Source organism: Chelmon rostratus, chromosome 22 (assembly GCF_017976325.1).
Source record: "Chelmon rostratus isolate fCheRos1 chromosome 22, fCheRos1.pri, whole genome shotgun sequence".
Lineage (NCBI taxonomy): Eukaryota > Metazoa > Chordata > Actinopteri > Chaetodontiformes > Chaetodontidae > Chelmon > Chelmon rostratus.
The window spans coordinates 7,013,464-7,032,649 of NC_055679.1; the positions used below are offsets into that span (position 1 = coordinate 7,013,464).

A 19,186-nucleotide genomic window follows, 5' to 3' on the forward strand; every position below is an offset into this window, starting at 1 on the left:
TAAAGGGATTGTGGGAAACACACTTAACCCTTCACACACACGCGCGCACACACACACACACACACACACACACACACACACACACACACACACACACACACACACACACACACACAGTTTACTGTAACGTATTAATATGTAAGTGGCTCAATACAGTTTTGTTGATGCAGAAGCAGCAAAAAAAGCTAGCAGCAAAAGAAAAATCTTTTCATCCCTAACAGTCCGCCATGAACTATGACTGAGAGGAGCTAATGAGGCTAATTTCAGAGCCGTACAATAGATTATCTCTAATTAAGTTAACAATGTATAATTCTGGCTAATCCCAGGTGATGATTGAACTGTCTGTAGTTTTTAGCCGGAGAGGAGCAGAGCTCAGAGCCACAGGTGCGGCGCAGCAGTGCTGAGACACACCAAATCACTTAGCAACCACTTTGCCTTATTACCCAGAAGCCACCGGGGTCCTGTTAGTGTATTAGCAGGGTATTCAGCCCTTTTCATTAGTGCCCCTGGCTCATATCTGCTTTCACCTCGGTCACAGATGAAATGTTTTTTTTCCCCAAAAAGGGGAGATCAGATTGCATGTGTGGGTTTTTTTTATTGTGTGTGAAGCCCTGGCTGAGTCTTTCCAGTTTATCTACTTCACAGGCATTTTTTTTTGTCATCCTCCTTACAAAGCAGTATCTCCTTGGCTGCCTCTCTTTGCTACATAGGGAGAAATCCTATTAGCCTTCTCCTTCACGGCAGTATAAAAACCTTCCGCCGACTGTCGAGGCTGAGTCCGGCTCAGTCCGGTTCAGCTCCGTTTTCATCTGTGTGAACACCCTGCTTGAGATCCTCTGAGCTTCAACATCTTCATTTCCCATAAAGCACAGATAAACACCCCCCCCCCCCCCCCCAAAAAAAAAACTTAAGTTTGAATGTGGCAGCGTGAGCACCAGCAGCTGTAGCACATCATATTTTAGGTTAGTTAAAGATGCATGAGGCAATTTTGCACATAACAGTCCGAAATGGCAAAAAGGAGATAACTGAATTTCACAGACTTCAGTAAGTACAAATCATGCAATGTAACTTCTCTTTAGACTTCAGTTTTTATGGCTGCTGATAGGAGTCTTTTCAGCTTCTTTTTGGAGCTTTTTTTTAACCACACCTTTAAGTTTCAGTCCATCATTTCTTGTGCATAGAGATAGCAGATGCGGTATAAATGGATGCAACGCCAGCGTTTACACTGATGAGATGCATGTATTTCTCCCGTATAATCCTGCCAAGTGTAATTTGGTATTTGTTTCCCAGCGGCTAAAAGTCCCATCCAGCTCTCCGTCCAGTGACTAGAGCGTGCTTGGCTCCAGGGCCCACAGTGGACAAGGGTCTTCAAACACACACTGCTGCTGCTGCTCCTCGATACCGCGGGCAAACAGCCGGATCAACTGGCACTGGACACTGCAGAGAGGACACACACACACACACACAACGCATCATTTAGCCTGAATAACAAACCATCAACTTAATGACTGTGCTCATTTCAATGAGACTTTACTGTCCATGTGGCAGATGTAAAAGCAATGGAACGGCACCCCCGTGTGCAGACTTGACACGCAAACTTGAAAGTGAGACAGTCTTTGTGGAGCGCAGAGGATAAAGATGCTGAAAGAGACACGGTATCATGCAGATGGGGCTGATGGACTTTATTGACGCGTTAAACAGATCCTGATGAATCCAAGGTAAAAATACACTGAAAGAAAAAGAGGCAGTGAACAGGCAAGATGGCTATTATGTTCAACTATTTTGATATAGCCTCAGTTGTCTGTGCCTTTGTCTGCTCAGTGACACCTGTAATTTTACTGGCACACCTGTTGTTTACTTGAGGGATTCATCAATAGCTAACATAATGGAGGAGTATAGTAACTTGTAATTTTCTACCCAATATGAAGGGTTATTTCCAGAATGGTAATCATATATCACACAAAAAAGTGTCAATACAATACCTATAAAATCAACAAAGCACTTGGGTTATAATCACATGAGGACCCTGGCTTGTTTTGATTGTTTGGTGCAATCATGACGCCGCGAGTTTCACTCTTTCCGAATGTGGAGCTCTCACTTTAAAAGCAAAACTCTTCACTCTTTCTTCCTTTCTTTCCTACTTTCTTTCCGTTTCGCCTGGGCTATTACCATTAATTATCCGAGCAGCTCTCTGGCTGGCTCACTCCAAGAACGATTAGCGGAGAGGAAGAGGCAATAAAAGGACGGACTTCTGCTTTAATTAAAGGGGAGTAGCCTTTTAACATGGGGAGGGCCGTTAAATTAGCAACATTACAGCGCCATGCATCATTGGCAAAGTACAATGGAGCATGAAATAAATGATGCGTCAAGCAGCGCCACACCGGCTGTATAGAGATCTGATAGTGGGGGAAGCTGAAGTGTGGACAGGGCCAGAATAATGAGGGGGGCTAATTCCACCGACATGCCAAGATCGTCCAGCAGGGAACAGTGAAAGAGTCCCGACCGGAGACTGTTGGAAGCTAGCAGCGCTAATGGTACTGCCGCTCTCATTTCTGTCCGGCCAAGCAGGGGAGCTGTTTCTACGAGCCATCAAGATGACTAACTCTTCCTTGATATTCACCCTGACAGCGTACAGACTTTAAGCTTGGAAAAGTTGTCCTCTTTTGCCTGTTTTCAAAAAGTTTGGTCACAGTATAATACGAGTAAGACACGACAACCATCAACCATGCTAGCAGCTCCGGGAGAGACTAGCAGCTAACTACATACGAATAAAAAATAGGAAATAATAAGGAGTTTCACTTTTTGTGTCTTAGTTTGTGAGTGTATTCCACAAGTACTCTGAGAAAAACCAAGACTAGTACCATGCTAGCAGCTCCTTCAGGCTGTAGGCTACAACTGGCTAAAAGCTAACGCAAGCATGCTAACATATTGACAATGACAGTGCTGCTGAGGTGATGTTAAGCAGGCACAATGTTAACCATGTTCACCACTTTAGTTTACTGTGTTAGCATGCTAACATTTATCAGTCAGCACTCAACACTTGGAGTACAGAAACCAACAGACCGACCGACTCTGACATTGACGCTGCTAACGTGGCTAAAAATAGTATGTGCGAGTTTTACTTTAGCGCACTGTGAATTAGAGCTGCCGGGCATACATAACATGATCTATTTCTACTTAGGCTTGATACTCAGGAACATTTTAAAGCAATTTAAAGTGAAGATTATATCCGTAATACCCAGAAAAAGAACAGTCTTTACTGTGAACACCAGAACCACGGTGATGCAATAGGCATGAGCCCTGCAAGTATTTCAATGCTTTTTCCATTATTCCGCTTCTGTAATATTATGTGCACCGATTCAAAGCCATTTGCCGTTCCTCATCTATGCTGAGGGTGATCCCGCCCGTCCTCATCGCCTCAAAAAGTTACATTTTCCTCGCAGGCTTCATAAAACCTGAAACAAGCTGGCACACTGGAAAAAGTGATTGAACCATGCCTGTCTTTAGCAGACAAAATGATTGTTTCAGTTTTACAGCATTAAAAAGCCACACACACACGTACATACATACATACATATATATCTTGTTTGCATGTCAGTTTGACTTTCTTTTTCGAGTTTTGAGTTGATCGACTTCTTGGCATGGACTAAGTTGCTTGAAATAACTACAGTAAGTTTGGCATTGTACTGAATATTCACAGGGGTTTCTGTGAGTAGTTACCTGACTTGGATGGCAGTGTGAGGCAGGGTCTCCCCATCGCAGTTCCAGCTGCTGCGGGCGGTGCTGTGGTTGCAGGCTGTTTGGGCAGAGCATATGGAACTGAAGCCTGTCTTCTTTGGACTCTCGCTCAGGTCCTCCAGCGAAGCCAGCTCGCGGTGCCGCGGCTGGAAACTAAACTTCCTCACCCGGTGGACCTCCACAAATGAGTGGTCAAACTGGGGAGGGAAGCAGAGATGGATGAGACACAGATGAAAGAGAGGAGGAGGGGAGATGGACGGGCAGATGGATGAAGGAGCAGATGTGCCCACAGATGGTGCAGAGGTGAAGACCACCACTCTCGAGATCACTTGAGTTCCATTTCAAAATGAGGAGTCGAGCAGGATGAGAGGAAACATGAGAATCCATCTTTGTTTTGTGCTTCACCAAATGAAATAACCCTATTGTCCATGTTTCCACAGGGGTGCTTCAGTCAGAGGGTACAAAGATCATGCTGGACACAATTACAGACAAGTGATAAGGGCACACACTAAATGCTGAGGATGTGAGCCGGTTTGAAGAGAAACATCTTCTTTTAGTGCCTCAGCAAGAATGGAAACATCAGGGGAATTCATCATCTGGGTATCGTGAATGTCAACATTTCATGGCAATCCATCCCAATGTTGTTATCTGGACCAAAGTGGTCGACCGACCTGCTCACGTGGCTAAAAAGTAAAATAATACGTCCAGCATCAGCTATCGCCAAAATTAGTCATCAGTCCAATCTCAGTGGATAAACGGGTTCGACTTGAGTTCATTCGAAACTCCGGCTCCCTTCTAGAAACAACATTTTGAACATTTAAACGTCTCAAATGGAGCATAAACTACCAAATTTTATAAATGAAATGCCACTGACTGAAAATGGGCAGTGGGATATTTCTCTGAAATATGATGATTATATTGGGCGGTAAAACATTTCTTGCCATGTATTTCTTTTTTAGTTTACAGGCTCCTGGTGGGTGAGGTAAAAAGTTAATTTCTCCTCCATTGTCTTTTTATGGACTCCTGCTGGTTTCATAATGAAAAGCAAAACTACATGTTTCTTCTTCTTCCTTTTCACTTAAGGAAAAAAAGAAGAAAAAGGCAAACGGGAGATCAAATGCAAAAACAAAGAGTGAGAGGAGAGGTCAGATAAAATGGAGGTGCATAAAAACTATGTAAACTGCAGAGGAGTGAAGAGAGGAAGAAAGAGAGAGATGAAAAGAAATTATATTGTCAAAATCCCCTTTCATCTCACTCAGTGTCCCAGAAAGGTTCAGCTCTGTCCGGTGCACTACTTTTCTCGACTTCACGGGGTGCCACTTTCTCTGTATTCCCATCTCTTTTCTTCTCCTCTTTTTTTCTTTTCCCCCCTCTCTCCCTTCCTGCTCTCCATTCTCGCCCTCTCTCATCCCAAAAGTGGAGTGACAGCCATTTATTTCACATCAGACCCACTTTATGACTGCAGCCGCTTTGCATTCATGCTGGACGGTCTGCCTAAAAGGCTTTCTGACAAGGCCATGAATACGCTTAGCGGCTTCTCACTCCTTGTTTCTCTCCGCTTGGCCGGACAGTGATGCTGATATTAAGTGAACTCTGATGCAAAGTCGCTCTCACCCGACTCATTCGACCACTTGTCTACCTTTCTGTGTTGCAAGTAAAGCATCGAGGACGGCCTCAAGCTAGAGATGCACCACATTGTGCCTTCTCACTGCCAATGCCACGCCATGGACAAAGACGTTTGTTGGCATAAGACAACAGTTAATGAGATACAATTTTTTTTTCTCCATTAGAGAGATTTGACACTTGAATGACTAAAGGCAAAAGATGGAAAAGACACATAGAAGGCGACGAGATACGACGCAAGGTTTAACGCCATTCATTTTCTATGAACACGCAAATCTTTTTGCAAGGCATCTTGGAACTGACCATGCATCGATGTAAAAATTACACAATGTTTGCTAATGAGCAAGCTACTAGCTAGCTTGGAAGAGAAGTGGCGGGGGCGATTTGTTCACTTCCTGTCCATAGCCATGCTAACTGAACAATGAGGCCGTACTTTGGTACAGCCGTGCTTTGAGCTAATTGCTAACATCAGCAGGCCAACATGCTAGAAATGTCAAAGCTAACATGGTGCAGAGGCATAATATTTAAAATGTTTGGGATCTTAGTTTGGGAATTTGCATTCTAATATTAAAGCATGATGGGGATTTCATTTGTTTTGGTGTTCATGAGCCCAAGCTTTGGACAAATTAAAATTCTGACCTGATGATACCTACTTCCCTCAGGCACAGCAATGCTTTGAGCTCAATGTTATCACGATCATGATAGCATGCTAATATTTAGCAGGTATAATGTTCACCATCTTAGATTAGCATTTTAGCTTGCTAGCATTTGCTAGTACTAAGCAGAGAGCATCATCTGGAAATGGTGAATGTCATAGGAATCCATCCAATAGTTGTTGAGAAATAACACTGACACTGTCATCCGTGAAATTCAAATTGGGTCTTACAGCAGATTTTAATGTGTTGGGGAGATGCTCTGTCATTGAAGCACTTCTTGGGCCTCTGTGCATTAGCACAACCAGAGAATGCTGGGAATTCGTTTTTGCCCACATTCAATTTCATTCAGTCATCTGGATGTAAAAGACTTTTTTGGGACCGTGGCATTGCAGGGACATGCTACGTTGATACGTTTCACGGTAATAGCAGGAGCTTCCGTGCTGTTTTTTAAATTTCTCCTTGGTATTAAACTGTTTGCCTTTTCTTTCTGCTGAATCCCATAAATGTGTAAAGCTGGAAATCCATAATATCCTCCTCTAATCAAATCTTATTACGAGAGCAATATTTGTCCTTGTAATCCAAAGGCTGGGTGCACAAGTCAAAGTGTTGATCTTAGAGTTAAAACCTCACCTCAGGATGTCAGTGTTAGCTCAGGACCTGCTTTTTGCTTTTTAACACTTTTACCAAGGCAGCTACTGCAGATGAAATTACTTACAAGATCCTTCTAAATGGGATACACTTCCCGAGGTCCTTCCTGAGGTAATAATTACTAATCACCAGACTTCCCCTGGTAATACTTGTGCTATCCTGAGAGGGCATTTGTCTGGTATCAGCCTGTTCTCCCATACAGCATATCCCTGATGCAGCGATTATCAGCGCCTCTCCGGACCAGGGTGAAGGTTATTTATGATACGTGGGAAGGCACAAGGGCTGAGGCATTTGAACTAAAGTGAACCATAGTTGGGAAATTGAGTCGAGTCAGCAAATGGAGGTGCTAGCACAGCAAGTGGGAAAACTCTGCCTTCTGCTCGCTCGTTTAAAGACTTAACACGCTGTCAGTTTATCTGCACACAGATCGAGCAACTCCTCATGCTGAAGACTGATTCTGCTGCAGAGTGATTGACGGGAGGCTTTTTGGGAGGGATGGAATTGTCTTAAAAGTTTTGCTGCTTTTTTTAGAGATTTCTTTCGCTCTTTGAGGGTGATGTTTTTTCTCATCCCTGCTCGATGGGTTTTCCCAGCTCAGTTCAATTCTGAAATACTCTGCACAGCTTACACTGTTCATGCACGCTGGCTTTAGATGCACAGATCATACACAGAGCAGCTAAAGATGACATGCAGCACTTTGAGCTGGACTACTACCTGGTCGTCTTTGTTGGTGTGCCGGAGAAGGTGCCTTAAGAAGTCCAGGCGGGAGCACTTCCTGACGAGGATGAGGTCTGTGGTGCCATCGGCGAGGTGAGCGGAGGGCGACAGGCCTTTTGGACTGCGGGGACACGCGCAGCTCATACTGGCCGCATTAATGGCAATAAATTTTCCACGGATCACACTCCAACGACTGCTGCCATCTGAAACAGAGGATTCGAGAGCTGGAGCGGGACAGCACACTCTTTAATTTTGTTGTACTTTGATGCTCTGGGCAACAGAACACTTCCTAAATTGCTCTTTGGAGCTTTTGGACGTCCTTAAACAGTCAATCAACATGATATTTAGACTACTAAAAAGGAGGCAAAACCCATTCTAGAACCAGCCTTTTTAATAAACTTGTTAATCCTGACATGTAAAGCCTTCTGTAGGGAATGAACATCTGTTTTATAACCAGGGCTTCTGATTAACGTCACATGGATTCATATGTGAGTGATACTGCGTCTCCCTCGCCATGCTTCCAATAATATAGCCTGAGTGCTACTGTGGGAAATGATGGCAACCATAGTGGCATCCTCACACTACCATCCCATGGAAATAATGTCTTTTTATTTATTAATTATATATATTTAGCAATATCGGTTTCACAAGTATCTTAGCGATGGCTATCAGATCGAACCTTGTGTTGGACAGTTTCCAGCAACAGAACCACACACAAACACTTTAATTATATATGGGCTCCAAGATGGCAGTATACGCCAAACTACTGCAATCACTTTTTTTCAAGTATTCTACAAACAGAATAACATTTGGCATGTTCACACAGGGAAAATGTTAAGTTTGCAACCAGAATCAAGTGCTGCTGAGCCTCCACTACAGCCCCCTGGCACACAGTCACCTGCAATTGTTGAAACAAAGGTCATGTGCTTTTTTACATATGCCTTTTGGCCTGTTTCTAGTTTACTTAACTCTTTTCTTTTCGCCGCATTGTTTAATCTCCTCCATCTGACATTGACACTTTTAAATGAACCGACCTTGAGCTGCAGTGAATGTGCTGTAATTTAATTATAACGCTGTATTCAACAGCACTTCTGCAACATTTGCAAAACGTGTGCCACATTAGATTTGATGTGGAGTATTCTGCCAGCTTTAAGCTACTTATTTGTACAAGTTAGATAAGGGCATGTAGCTATAAGCTCAACATTCTGACTCCCTTCAGCTCCTTCCACAAGTGCTGATGTTAGACTCAAACAAATAATCTGTGTGGCATCAGGAATTTGCTTTTCGAAGTTTTACGGTGTATTCTGCAAGTGCTTCAAGATTCCTAAAGGTGAAGTTCCCTGCTTGTTACACAACAGCAGTGATGCTGATGAGGGTCCATTAAGATCCAGATGTCTTGGCAGGAACTCTCAGAGCAGCTTTACGCTGACGATTGAGCCAAGAAAGAAACTCAGATGCTGAAAGTAATGCGTGCTACCCTCGTAGAAGGGCTGGATGTATAATGTTTTTTAAATGCAGTTGAGTTTGGCGAAGGAAAGGTTCACAACATCTGAAGAGGAAGTCATACACATAGAGGATTGATTGGATTAACCTCAACTTTGCTTGTTATGTTAAATGCACATATGGCCTCCAACTCTCGAATGACAGACGCAATGGTTGCACTTCACAAATCACCGCTCTGTTCCTCTGAGATTAGCAACTGTTTACAAGTGATGGTGTATCAAAGACGCAGTATCACCCACGGGACCGCCAGCGCCTGTCACCGGGGTGATAGTCACCGGAGTCAGCTGCAAAAAGTGATCACAGACGTCCAAACCTCGGGGGGGAAATTATGTGTCGGAAAGCAAAGCGATTCATTACCTTTTCCCCTCATTTTGCAAAACAAACTTACAGAGGTGATAACGTGAACCAATGATAACAAGCCCGCCGAGGCTACATAAAGACAACAATATTCTAATTGGGAAGCAGTGATTAAAGCTTAAAAAAAAGAGCAAAATCAAAAACAACAAATCCAACTGTGGACTATAGGCTCTGCATTAGGAGAATGTTTCTAAATGAGTATTTGCTTTTGGAGGGGAGGCTGGCTCATTTGCAGAGAGAGTGTGTGTGTTGTGCCTCATTGATTCAGCAGTTGTCTGAGATTTCCCTCGCCAGGAAGGAGGAGGGGAAAAAAAACAAAAAACGCAAAACAAACGGCAGCACTGGCGTGAGGCAAACCCCCTGTCAGAGCTGGCAGAGCCAAATTTCCTCTTGATTAGTGCGAGTCTGTCACACATCATACACACACACACAAACAGGTTACGCTCGCTTTCATACTTACACGGGAAAAAAAACACACACACGCCATAGGAAGCCACAGGACCAGATCGCCATGATAGAAAATCTTGAATTTAATATCACGACACTAATTAGAGAGGAAAAAAAAACCCCACACAGCTCATCTGCAGCTATGAGTGCACACACACAAACATGCACCAGCAAATACACACACACACACACACACACAGGACTCAGTATTTCATCTGCCTCCAGAGGGTTTGTGCTGCTGTGTCTGTGGGCTGAGCGGACTGTAGATAATGAAGTGTGTGTGTGTGTGTGTGTGTGCGTGTGTGTGCAGTGGTCTGGGGAGACAGACGGGGGAAAAGGAGGCGACGCTGTCCTACTCGAGGCTGAGTGGACAGACACAAGCCTCGTCAGGGGCAGCATGTAATCCCATCAAGCAGACGCGGGGGCGGGTGCCGGAGATTTGGAAATCGATAGGCAAAAAAAAGGGGCTCCGGCGGGGAGTTGTGCAGTGTCACTAAAATCAGTTTAGATTTTCTTGTCAATAACTCATCAAGAATCTCATCAAGAATTTTGCCATGCTGCGGGAGCAAAACAACCCCGACAGAAAATGGAGATAAAGTGAAATTTGAGAAGAAGATGATGCTGTTATTTACACCCAGGTACTGCAGAAGCCCTGATTTGTGTGTGACTTCAAGGGAAGAGAGAGCCTCGTCTCCCTCTCAGCCTCATCTCCCTTTGTTTTTTCTTTGTCTTTCGGCTCAATCTGCACCCTTTAGAAACACTTATTCTCAACTGCCTCAGAAATCTAGAAATGATTTGAAAGTAGACAAACAAGGCGATAACGAGGCAGAGAAATGAGGCGTACGCTTTTTCGGTGTGATTAATTTGACGTATTTCGAGTAAAACCCCAAACACGTACCTTTATCAGACTTCTCCCTCTCCTCTGCTATCTCCCACTGCTTGCTGTCCTTTGATGAGGGCTTGTGCTGACAGACGCAGCATCTGAAATATCAGCATAACCTCGTTTCACAATCATCAAACCATCGGTGTTGCGGTGACATTCAAGGTTTTAACAAGCTTCGGCGCAAATAAACGCGGTCCAACTTGAAACGACTTGCACGGGGTTCAGCTATTTAAATATTAGCAGTTTTTGTTTGAAAAGAAACCTACAGGCAGAGAAGCCCACAGTCATATCACGTTTTATGGTAAAATAAGTTGTTAGGAAACGTGGCATTTTACAGATTAATGGTTTGCAGCTCCTTTCAGTCCCTGTAACAAATGCAAACAATGTCGGCACCCAGCATCTCAAAAACCAAAGCACTTAGTCAAGCGCTTTTTTAGAAAAGACTGAATGAGCTCTTAGTTCACATAAATCAGATAGGCTCCCTGACAATGTAAACTACCCCATTTAAGCTCTGGCAGGTGCACTGCTACTATTGAACTGCATCAGATAAGTCCGCACATTGTAAGGAAAGCTGAAAAGCTGTAGAAATGGATATCTTTGATGCTTTTTTTTTTTTTTTTTTTTACCCGGATCGACACTGCAGCTTGTCCCTGGGGGTCCCCATGTTGTCCTCAGCGGGGAGGAAAGAGATGGTGCCTTCATAGCAGTTGTGACTCAGAAAGGTTTTTACCCCTGGAACAAAAACACAGTGTGGGCCACAGGATGCATGCCAATGTGTTTCATTTGTTGTGTTTAATTCAGCTCTAACTATACCTGACAAGACAATTAAGAGTAAAATTCTTAAAGCGACTCAGATCTAATTGGACCACTATTCTTTTTCTCTAGAGGCCGTCGCAGGTTTAACCATGTAAAAAAAAAAGAATTTAAGCAAAGTTTAATGCCACTACAGTCCAGATAACACACAGTTGTATTTAAAACCCTTGTTGTGTTTGGTAGCTCCAGCAAAGGGGCCTCTTTTAGCAGCCATGCATAGTTCTGTGCTCATTTCTACACATGCAGCAGAACTGTGTAGAAAGTGATACACAAATAAACCAATTCCTAAATTACACAGAAACCCCAACTCGCCTGTCAATCATGTAAGTAATTGATAGATTGTATGATGGAAATTATGGCACTAACGCTGCTATTTCCACTTATTTCTCTAATACTCCATCTGCCAGGTCTCGCTTCAGATGTCTTAAAACATTCAAACAAACTCTACATTAAAGATACAAGGACATATATATATACATAAACATATGGCTTTCTGTATACACTGTAAATGAGTCAAGCAGATGGATTTAGAATAGGTCAGATTCATGACTGATCATTGTGTGCGCATGCAGTTCTTGCACATGTTTAGCACTTTTTGAGTGCACACTTTGGTAAATAAAGTGCCAGGTTTTTTTTTGGTTAAGAATTATTATCATCCGTGCAGTTGGCCCCAGTTTAATTTAGCCCTGTTTCATAACTTAGATCATAAGGTGGTAAGTATTCACATGTAACCCAAGCGGGCAGAGAAACTGGTGGTGTTAGTGGGCCTGTTGGAGTCCCGCTGAATCCACAAGCGTTGTGTGTTAGATTTATATCTTTAATCCTTCGAGGTCTGGACCCAGAGCAGGACCAGCAAACTCAGGGACAAACTCCACCTTACTGCACATTGAAATAAGCGAGTGTGAGCCACTGGTTAAAGAAAAGGAAGGTTTAAGTGTGTAGGGAGGCTTAGCCTGAAGAGTCACTGAAGTTTAGAAAGTGAGGGCCCTCATACCTGACAGGTCATATCTGGCAGGACCCAGCCATCTCTTCCTCTCGCTGTCTGTCAGTACATCACCATAGAAACCGTAGCCAAGCAACGAGACAGAGTATCTGAGAAATTCGTTTTTGTGGTGAACTGAACACACGTCCATCGGCTGGGAGTCACCTGTTAAAATACACCCAGTCGAGCTGTAAAAAGCCACTTCCTACTGTGTTACCGTAACATGCATAAGAACATGAAACTAAAACCAGTTGTGTAATAATCAAAGGTCATTTGTAGCTTCCTCCACAACACTGATAACACGTCATAACAGGATGCCACCCAGATACACGTGCTGCAAGGTCTCTGAGTCTTTCAATGATTTCTACTCACCCACAATGATGTGTAAAGCAGAAGTAACTGGATCGTTGGTTCCCACTGTGGCAAAGCAGATGCAATCAGTGGACCCTGTTGGATAAGAGACACACAGGTCGATGGTCAGCCATTGGATGGTAGCCTCAGTGCAGGCATGTTAAAGACACTGTGGATAGGAAAAATTACTTTTTACTGTATGTATATATATATATGCTATATATGAATATATATATACGTACATACAAACCACAAAGACACCAGTTTTCATCTGGATTCTAAAAACTACAACTTATGCCACCAGACAAACTTGAAAGGTCGCATAACTTTTGTGCACATAGTTCTGGAAAACTTTTGTGCCAGTACCAGCTGGCATACTGGGACAAATACACACAAGACTAAAAGTCTACAGCCATGTCAGCAGCTCTGTGAGGCTCAACTGCAAAACACGCAGCCTGCTGACGTGTCCACAGCTACAATGCTAAAATGCTGATGTTTTCCATATAAGGTCTATCATTTTAACAGTCTTAGCACGTTAGCACGCTAATACTTGCTACAGTACTGTACTGCTAAAGTACAACTGAGGCTGATGGGAATGTCATTAGTTTGGTGATTAACCAAAGTATTGGACAATTTAAAGTCATGAACTGTGTGGCAGTTATCAGCTAGCCATGTTCAGGATTTCAAGTCTTGGGGACACATTGTGTGGGAACCACGACAAACTCGTTGTGCAAATCCATCTGGTACATGTTGACACTTTTTGCTGGATAAGTAAAACTCCCCTTCTGGAGGGAGTGTACAAAACATTTCCTACAACGGATTGTTCATCTGGATCACATGCATCAGCATCGGTCTGGCTGGTTGGCCAAACGTCGTGCATGTTTTTGTTAAAAAGCACTGTTTCTTATGCCATAGGTCCAGACAGGAAGTGAATCAGATATCTGATTTAATCTTGCATCTTTGTGAAATTACTGACATCATATCAAATCTATAAATTAGAGACTGGGGTTTGGTTAGGCCAACCACTGAAATCTGTACAAACCCTCTGATATTAGTTTGATTTTTCCAGAGGTCTTGTCACTTCTTATTACTGGACTTATTCCTGGCAGAGCAGTCGATGGATAGTGTCATTATGTTCTTATCACAAGTATGATGGGCGGTTTTATGTGTTGCTATCTACAGCAATCAGAACAGACTGTGCACGCAGGTCGACTCTATTGGCAGGTAAAGCTGTAAAGACATAAATCAAATGTGTAAATCTCTTATTCATAGTTGAAATCAGTCATAAAAGATTTGGTAGAGTTCCATGTCTTTGAAAGCTGCAACCAAGTAGGAAGAATTCAGTTCAATGATTTTATTAGGCAGAAGTAAGGAGACATTTCAGTCATAAAGTTAACTAATCGGATAGCTCCAGGCCCTGGGCTATCATCAGCTCTCTTCAGCCAACAAATGAAGGATAAGAGGCATCCCCCGCCTTGAGAGAAATGTTGAGTTTGATATTAAATCTTTCAACTTGAGAGGTAATAAGGCTCCATCTCTCTTTCTGCACCACATGGCATAATTTCAGACCTATCTGCCCTGCTTTGATCATCTTTGAGTGGTGAAATGGACCTACTGCCACTGATAAAAGCCAGAGAGAGCGAGGGAGAGAGAGGAGAGAAGCGAGTGAAATCTAACTAGTGATGTTTTGAGTTAGCTCACAGCGCGTGACAGAGGAGATCAGGCCTGTCATTCAGCGGTGGACACACAGATGAGTATGAAGATGAGCTCCCTCTCTCGCTTTTTCTGGCATGCTCCTGTACTTTCTATGTATATCACTTATCTGGCCTTTGCTTCTTCTCCTCCGAGCTTCGTAATCACATCCGAACACTTTGAAATTGCTCCCGACAGCGCTGCACTACCTGCTATTTTGCTGAGTGTAAAAATGGTGACATACGCTATTTGACTCTCCTAAAAGCTACCCAGTAAAAGCCAACTGTCTTTGAATGGATTTAAGTGGCGCGCACAGATGTTCAATGATGTTCAGTCCTCAGATGTTCAATGTTTTATTCCCCTTAAGTTACTCAACCTCGGTAGCCTGTTGGCATATTCAGAGGAGAGAGCAAAAACTGTCACAAGGCATATCCTCAGCGGAAAAGCTCCAGTTTTCATCTGCATTTTCCTCTGTGCCAGTAAGATCATCTTCGTCTCAGGGAAAACAATGGAGTCTAGATGCATTTCAGTGCTGCCCCGAAAAGGATATTTTTGCTGCTTGAATCCTCAGTACATGAATGTATTTATAGCTGCCCTTATCTTATAACGACAGCAGACAAACGGACCTTTGAGTAATATATCCTTTTTTGTTTTTCCATCAAAATAATCGAAATCAATCTCATCAGTCTCAACTTTCAATCCGTCAGGGTTAACCTGACAGTCCTTTTCAGACCATGATGGCTAAAACCAGTACAGTAGGAGCATGTCAAAGAGCATGACAGCTTGGGTACAAGGTCATAAATGAGTTCATGACCCTTCATCTGAATCTTGGCATAGAGGACTTTGATATCATACTGAGACATTACCATAACCTTGACAGCCATATTGATCATTGTATTGATGAAATCATAAATTAAGTCCAAGTGTCAAAGATGCAGTGTCTCACAATGACTTATGGCTGCACATCAGACCATGGCTTTTGTAGCAAAAGCTCAAAGCCTGATACGATTGCCCTTACGCAATAGTCTACGTGCAAAGATGTTAAAAATGCTTTTACATTCTCACCATTATTTGAGACACTGCCTTTTTAAAGCAAAGCTGCAAATTGTTTCAAAAGTTGATGAATGACTAATGCTGGTCATTTGGGGGCATTTTATGCCTGTATGAGAGAGTGGACGGTGGAATAATGATAGAAAAGAAGGAGGGAGAAAGAGATGGGGAATATATGCAACAAAGGTCCCAGGCCAGGCCTTAAACTGGGGATGTTGTGTTTTATGGTACTTTTAGCCCATTCATTCCTACTGAAGACCTAAATCTTTAAAATCTGGGTGCAAATATTCATTTCAGGAAAAAAAGGCAAACTAACAACTGGGCACTGTAGTTTTTCGTAAATGTTCTTCAAACAAGAGTAAGCAGTGCTTCCGTTGGGGACCATTTTCAGCAGCGGGGTATACACATTCGATACGTTAGCATTTATGGCACCAGGACAGCGTATGGCTGATTCACTTAAAATAATGTGATGAAGTAATTGTAACTGTAATGAAGGAACAGTTCACCAAGTGCAATATTTTCTGCACAATGCAGTTCCCCAGCTCAGTGAGAAACATGTTTAACACTGGCCTTTTAATACTCATAACCTTCAAGCATGATGGCTGTGCAATTGTTCGAGCATTACAGTTACTTTCACTGTGAAGTGTGTTCCACGAAATCAACACTTATCATAATATTGCTGGTTTTGTTACTATTGCTGCCGCTACTCACAAACATCAGCGTTTCCTTCTTTCACTGAATTAAGAGCAGACTAATGGATAGAAAGAAAACATGCACTGAGGAGAGGTTGCCCTTGGTCAACTGAGGTTTTGTTTAACTAAATAGCTCAATGTAAGCAAACCAAAGCACTTTCATGGCATACCAGCGACATATAAAACACCTTTGAAACGATTGCTGTATATCTACTTGAGAGTTTTGAACCCTGTGACCCCGACTTTTCACTGACAGCGTGAAGTATCTGGGTAGAGGTCTGGTGACAAGACGTTAGACCTTTATACAACTTAATGAAAAGATCAGAGGAAGATTACATTACACAACTAACATTTTAATTGATCTGTGATTGTCAAAGGGCAACAAGTTTGAGTCACACATCCATGAGGTCGTAATTAGCCTAAAGAATTATTTACTGTGTCCCTGTCAGTTTTTAAACTCCTCTGTTATCATCATCAAGCTGTGCACCGGATAGCCTCATACTGGTCTTCATGAGCTGTATAAGCATCCTCATAAAAATTACAGTGATTTCAAAATGTCACACAGCACGTTTCCATTCATGGCTCTTGGAATGATTGACCCTCCGCAGGCCCCTATTGGGACCCCCCACTCTGTTGCCATAGAGATTCTCTAATGTAACTCAGCAACCCCAGAGCAGCGGGGTTGAGGTTCTTCACAAATGAAACCAATAACGGGCCTGTCGAGTGGGATTTTTAAGCAGCAGTGACCATTTAAGACTGGCACCTCCTCTGTACAATTCAGGAAAACACTTGACATCCTGCATGCAACACTTATCTTAAGAGAAAACATTAACACTATCTATTAAAGTATCTGTACATGTATATTTACTGCACTTTATTATTATTTAATTCACTCGGTCACTGTTTACCTTTGATTTGTGACTGAAACACTTTTACATTTACATTTTGAACATTTGTGTGGTGTCGATCTTCTAATCAAATTTACAGCAAAAAAAGCAAACAAGTGCATTTCCCAAACAAACATTTCCCTTCAAGCTTTTAACTGCTGCTGTTCCCAAACCTTGGATATGTTTTTATGTGATATAGTGGGCAAAACTCACCTGCAGGAATGATCCCTATCCGTAGAGAACATGGCACCAGCTCAGCATCTGGTTGGTTCTCGTCCACGCTGTTGTCTGTTTGGGTCCTGGTGACCAATCCTTGCAGGATCTCACTAAACATCCCATCTCCACCCACGCACACCACCCTGGACAGACAAATGATATCAAAAACACATGTGCTTGAGTTCTGGGATAGATTGGAGCGTCGTTGAGGGTAGCTTCAGGTCATACACATAGCTTGGGTGGATGCCACATAATAAGGCCAACTGCATCTGCATGTGTTTGCAATAAAGCACAGATTTATGGGACAAAATAACTAAAAAGCCAAAAAAAGAAAAAAAAACCCCACGACGATAATGCAACTGAGCTGCAAGCCCTTCAAAACATAACAATATCATGCTGAGCCACCCAGCACTATACCTTTTACAAAGTCCACATCACCCTATATCCTCATAGAAATTGACCTATAAATAATATGAACTACAGAGTTAAAAGCATCATGGACTCTAACCCTGCTCTGCTGGACTGGATATCTGATGAATAGAAGCTGGAGACAGCAGGACACTCAGCAGGAAAAACCTTCCGTGTTATTGATGACCTTTATATCCGACTATCAGCTGAATTTTACTCTCATATGCTTCGGTCACACAGAGGTGAGCTGCAGCATCATGTACAAGTTGTGTTTAGCACCCAAACTTCTGTGAGTGATTTATGATCAATTTTACAGTTATTATAGTGGAGAGAACAGAATCACGTACACTAAAAGGATTGTAAAATGTGGAGATTCTAATAGTTGACCGCTTGATTTTGACAGTTACTTTGACTTGCACCACCCACCGAAACACCACTGCAGACCAAATCCACCCCTTACGGCAACAGTATTCCTTGTTGGCTATACCAGCTGCAGGTAGCGAAAATATAAAGTGTGGGTGTTAGTACGAGTATGGCTGGTAGCAAACATTATATACAGATTAAACAGCTGAACATGACTTAAGTGGCGCCCTGACAAAGTTTTCACTTATCTTGTGAAATATCAATATTCTGTACAGACTTTCATTGTTCCCAGATGATGAACCCTACCAACTTTGGTGGATTTGCTTGAAATGTCTCAGCAACTATTAGATGGATGACATTATCAGGTCAAAATCTTTAAATTAGCCAGTATTTCAGAAATCCTATCAGCCTCGGCTGATATGATTATTGGTTGTGAAGAACCAGCGTTGAATGTCCAGCAGCGAGTATCTTGCTTGAGTACTCACCCGTCATATTTCTCTAGATTGGCCTCTGTTTTCAAGTGGTCCCTGGCATGATTGGCCCGCTCTGTAACTATGGAAACAAATCAAACGGCAAGCATTAACACAAGTTCAGTGAAAGAGAATTCACAGACAAAATAACTCGACTTTTTGTGGCCTGACGAGTAGAACAAGAAGCCATTGTTGGCATTTTGAAATATAAGGCAAAGAAAATGACTGTACTTTTGAAACATTCACAGGAGCCTGACGTGTAGATTAATGTTCAGATGAAGCAAAGGAACTCTGGTACAAAACAACCCAATTCAGGCGTTGTATATTAGCCCGCAAAATGAGCCCTGAGCCAACAAAAACAAAAACAATATTTCACCAATAAATCTGTTTACCGGGCATATAGTATCAACACAAATACATTCCTACAATTCATAGCAGCTCTAGGAAGCCCAGAGTGAGTCACTCTGATGGACCATCAATACCCCAGACTATGTGTAGCTGTAGCAAACACTTATTGAATAATAGATGTGTTTGGATACCCTAGCTTATCAACTATCACAGCTTCCATTAAGGTGCTGGCGTGATTAATGGCACTATAAGCCAAATCATATCCTTGCAAGCCTCTTCGGTCCCTGCGAGAGGCCGCAGTGGCAGTGGAGATCTATATGGCAGCCATTGAGGCTCATTTTC

The 19,186-nt window shown here is 42.7% G+C and overlaps 1 protein-coding gene across 1 annotated transcript in view; it reads right to left on the reverse strand.

Moving 5' to 3' along the window:
- Positions 1-956: 956 nt before the first annotated feature.
- Positions 957-19,186, reverse strand: part of cerk (ceramide kinase) — a 33,001-nt gene continuing 14,771 nt past the window's right edge. The window contains exons 5-13 of the mRNA XM_041964240.1: positions 18,512-18,578; positions 17,253-17,398; positions 12,740-12,814; positions 12,380-12,532; positions 11,199-11,304; positions 10,588-10,670; positions 7,380-7,585; positions 3,721-3,935; positions 957-1,437 (exon numbers count right to left, since the gene is read on the reverse strand). Coding sequence (XP_041820174.1) covers positions 1,326-1,437; positions 3,721-3,935; positions 7,380-7,585; positions 10,588-10,670; positions 11,199-11,304; positions 12,380-12,532; positions 12,740-12,814; positions 17,253-17,398; positions 18,512-18,578 — 1,163 coding nt within the window. The 3' untranslated portion in view covers positions 957-1,325. The remainder of the gene's footprint in view (positions 1,438-3,720; positions 3,936-7,379; positions 7,586-10,587; positions 10,671-11,198; positions 11,305-12,379; positions 12,533-12,739; positions 12,815-17,252; positions 17,399-18,511; positions 18,579-19,186) is intronic.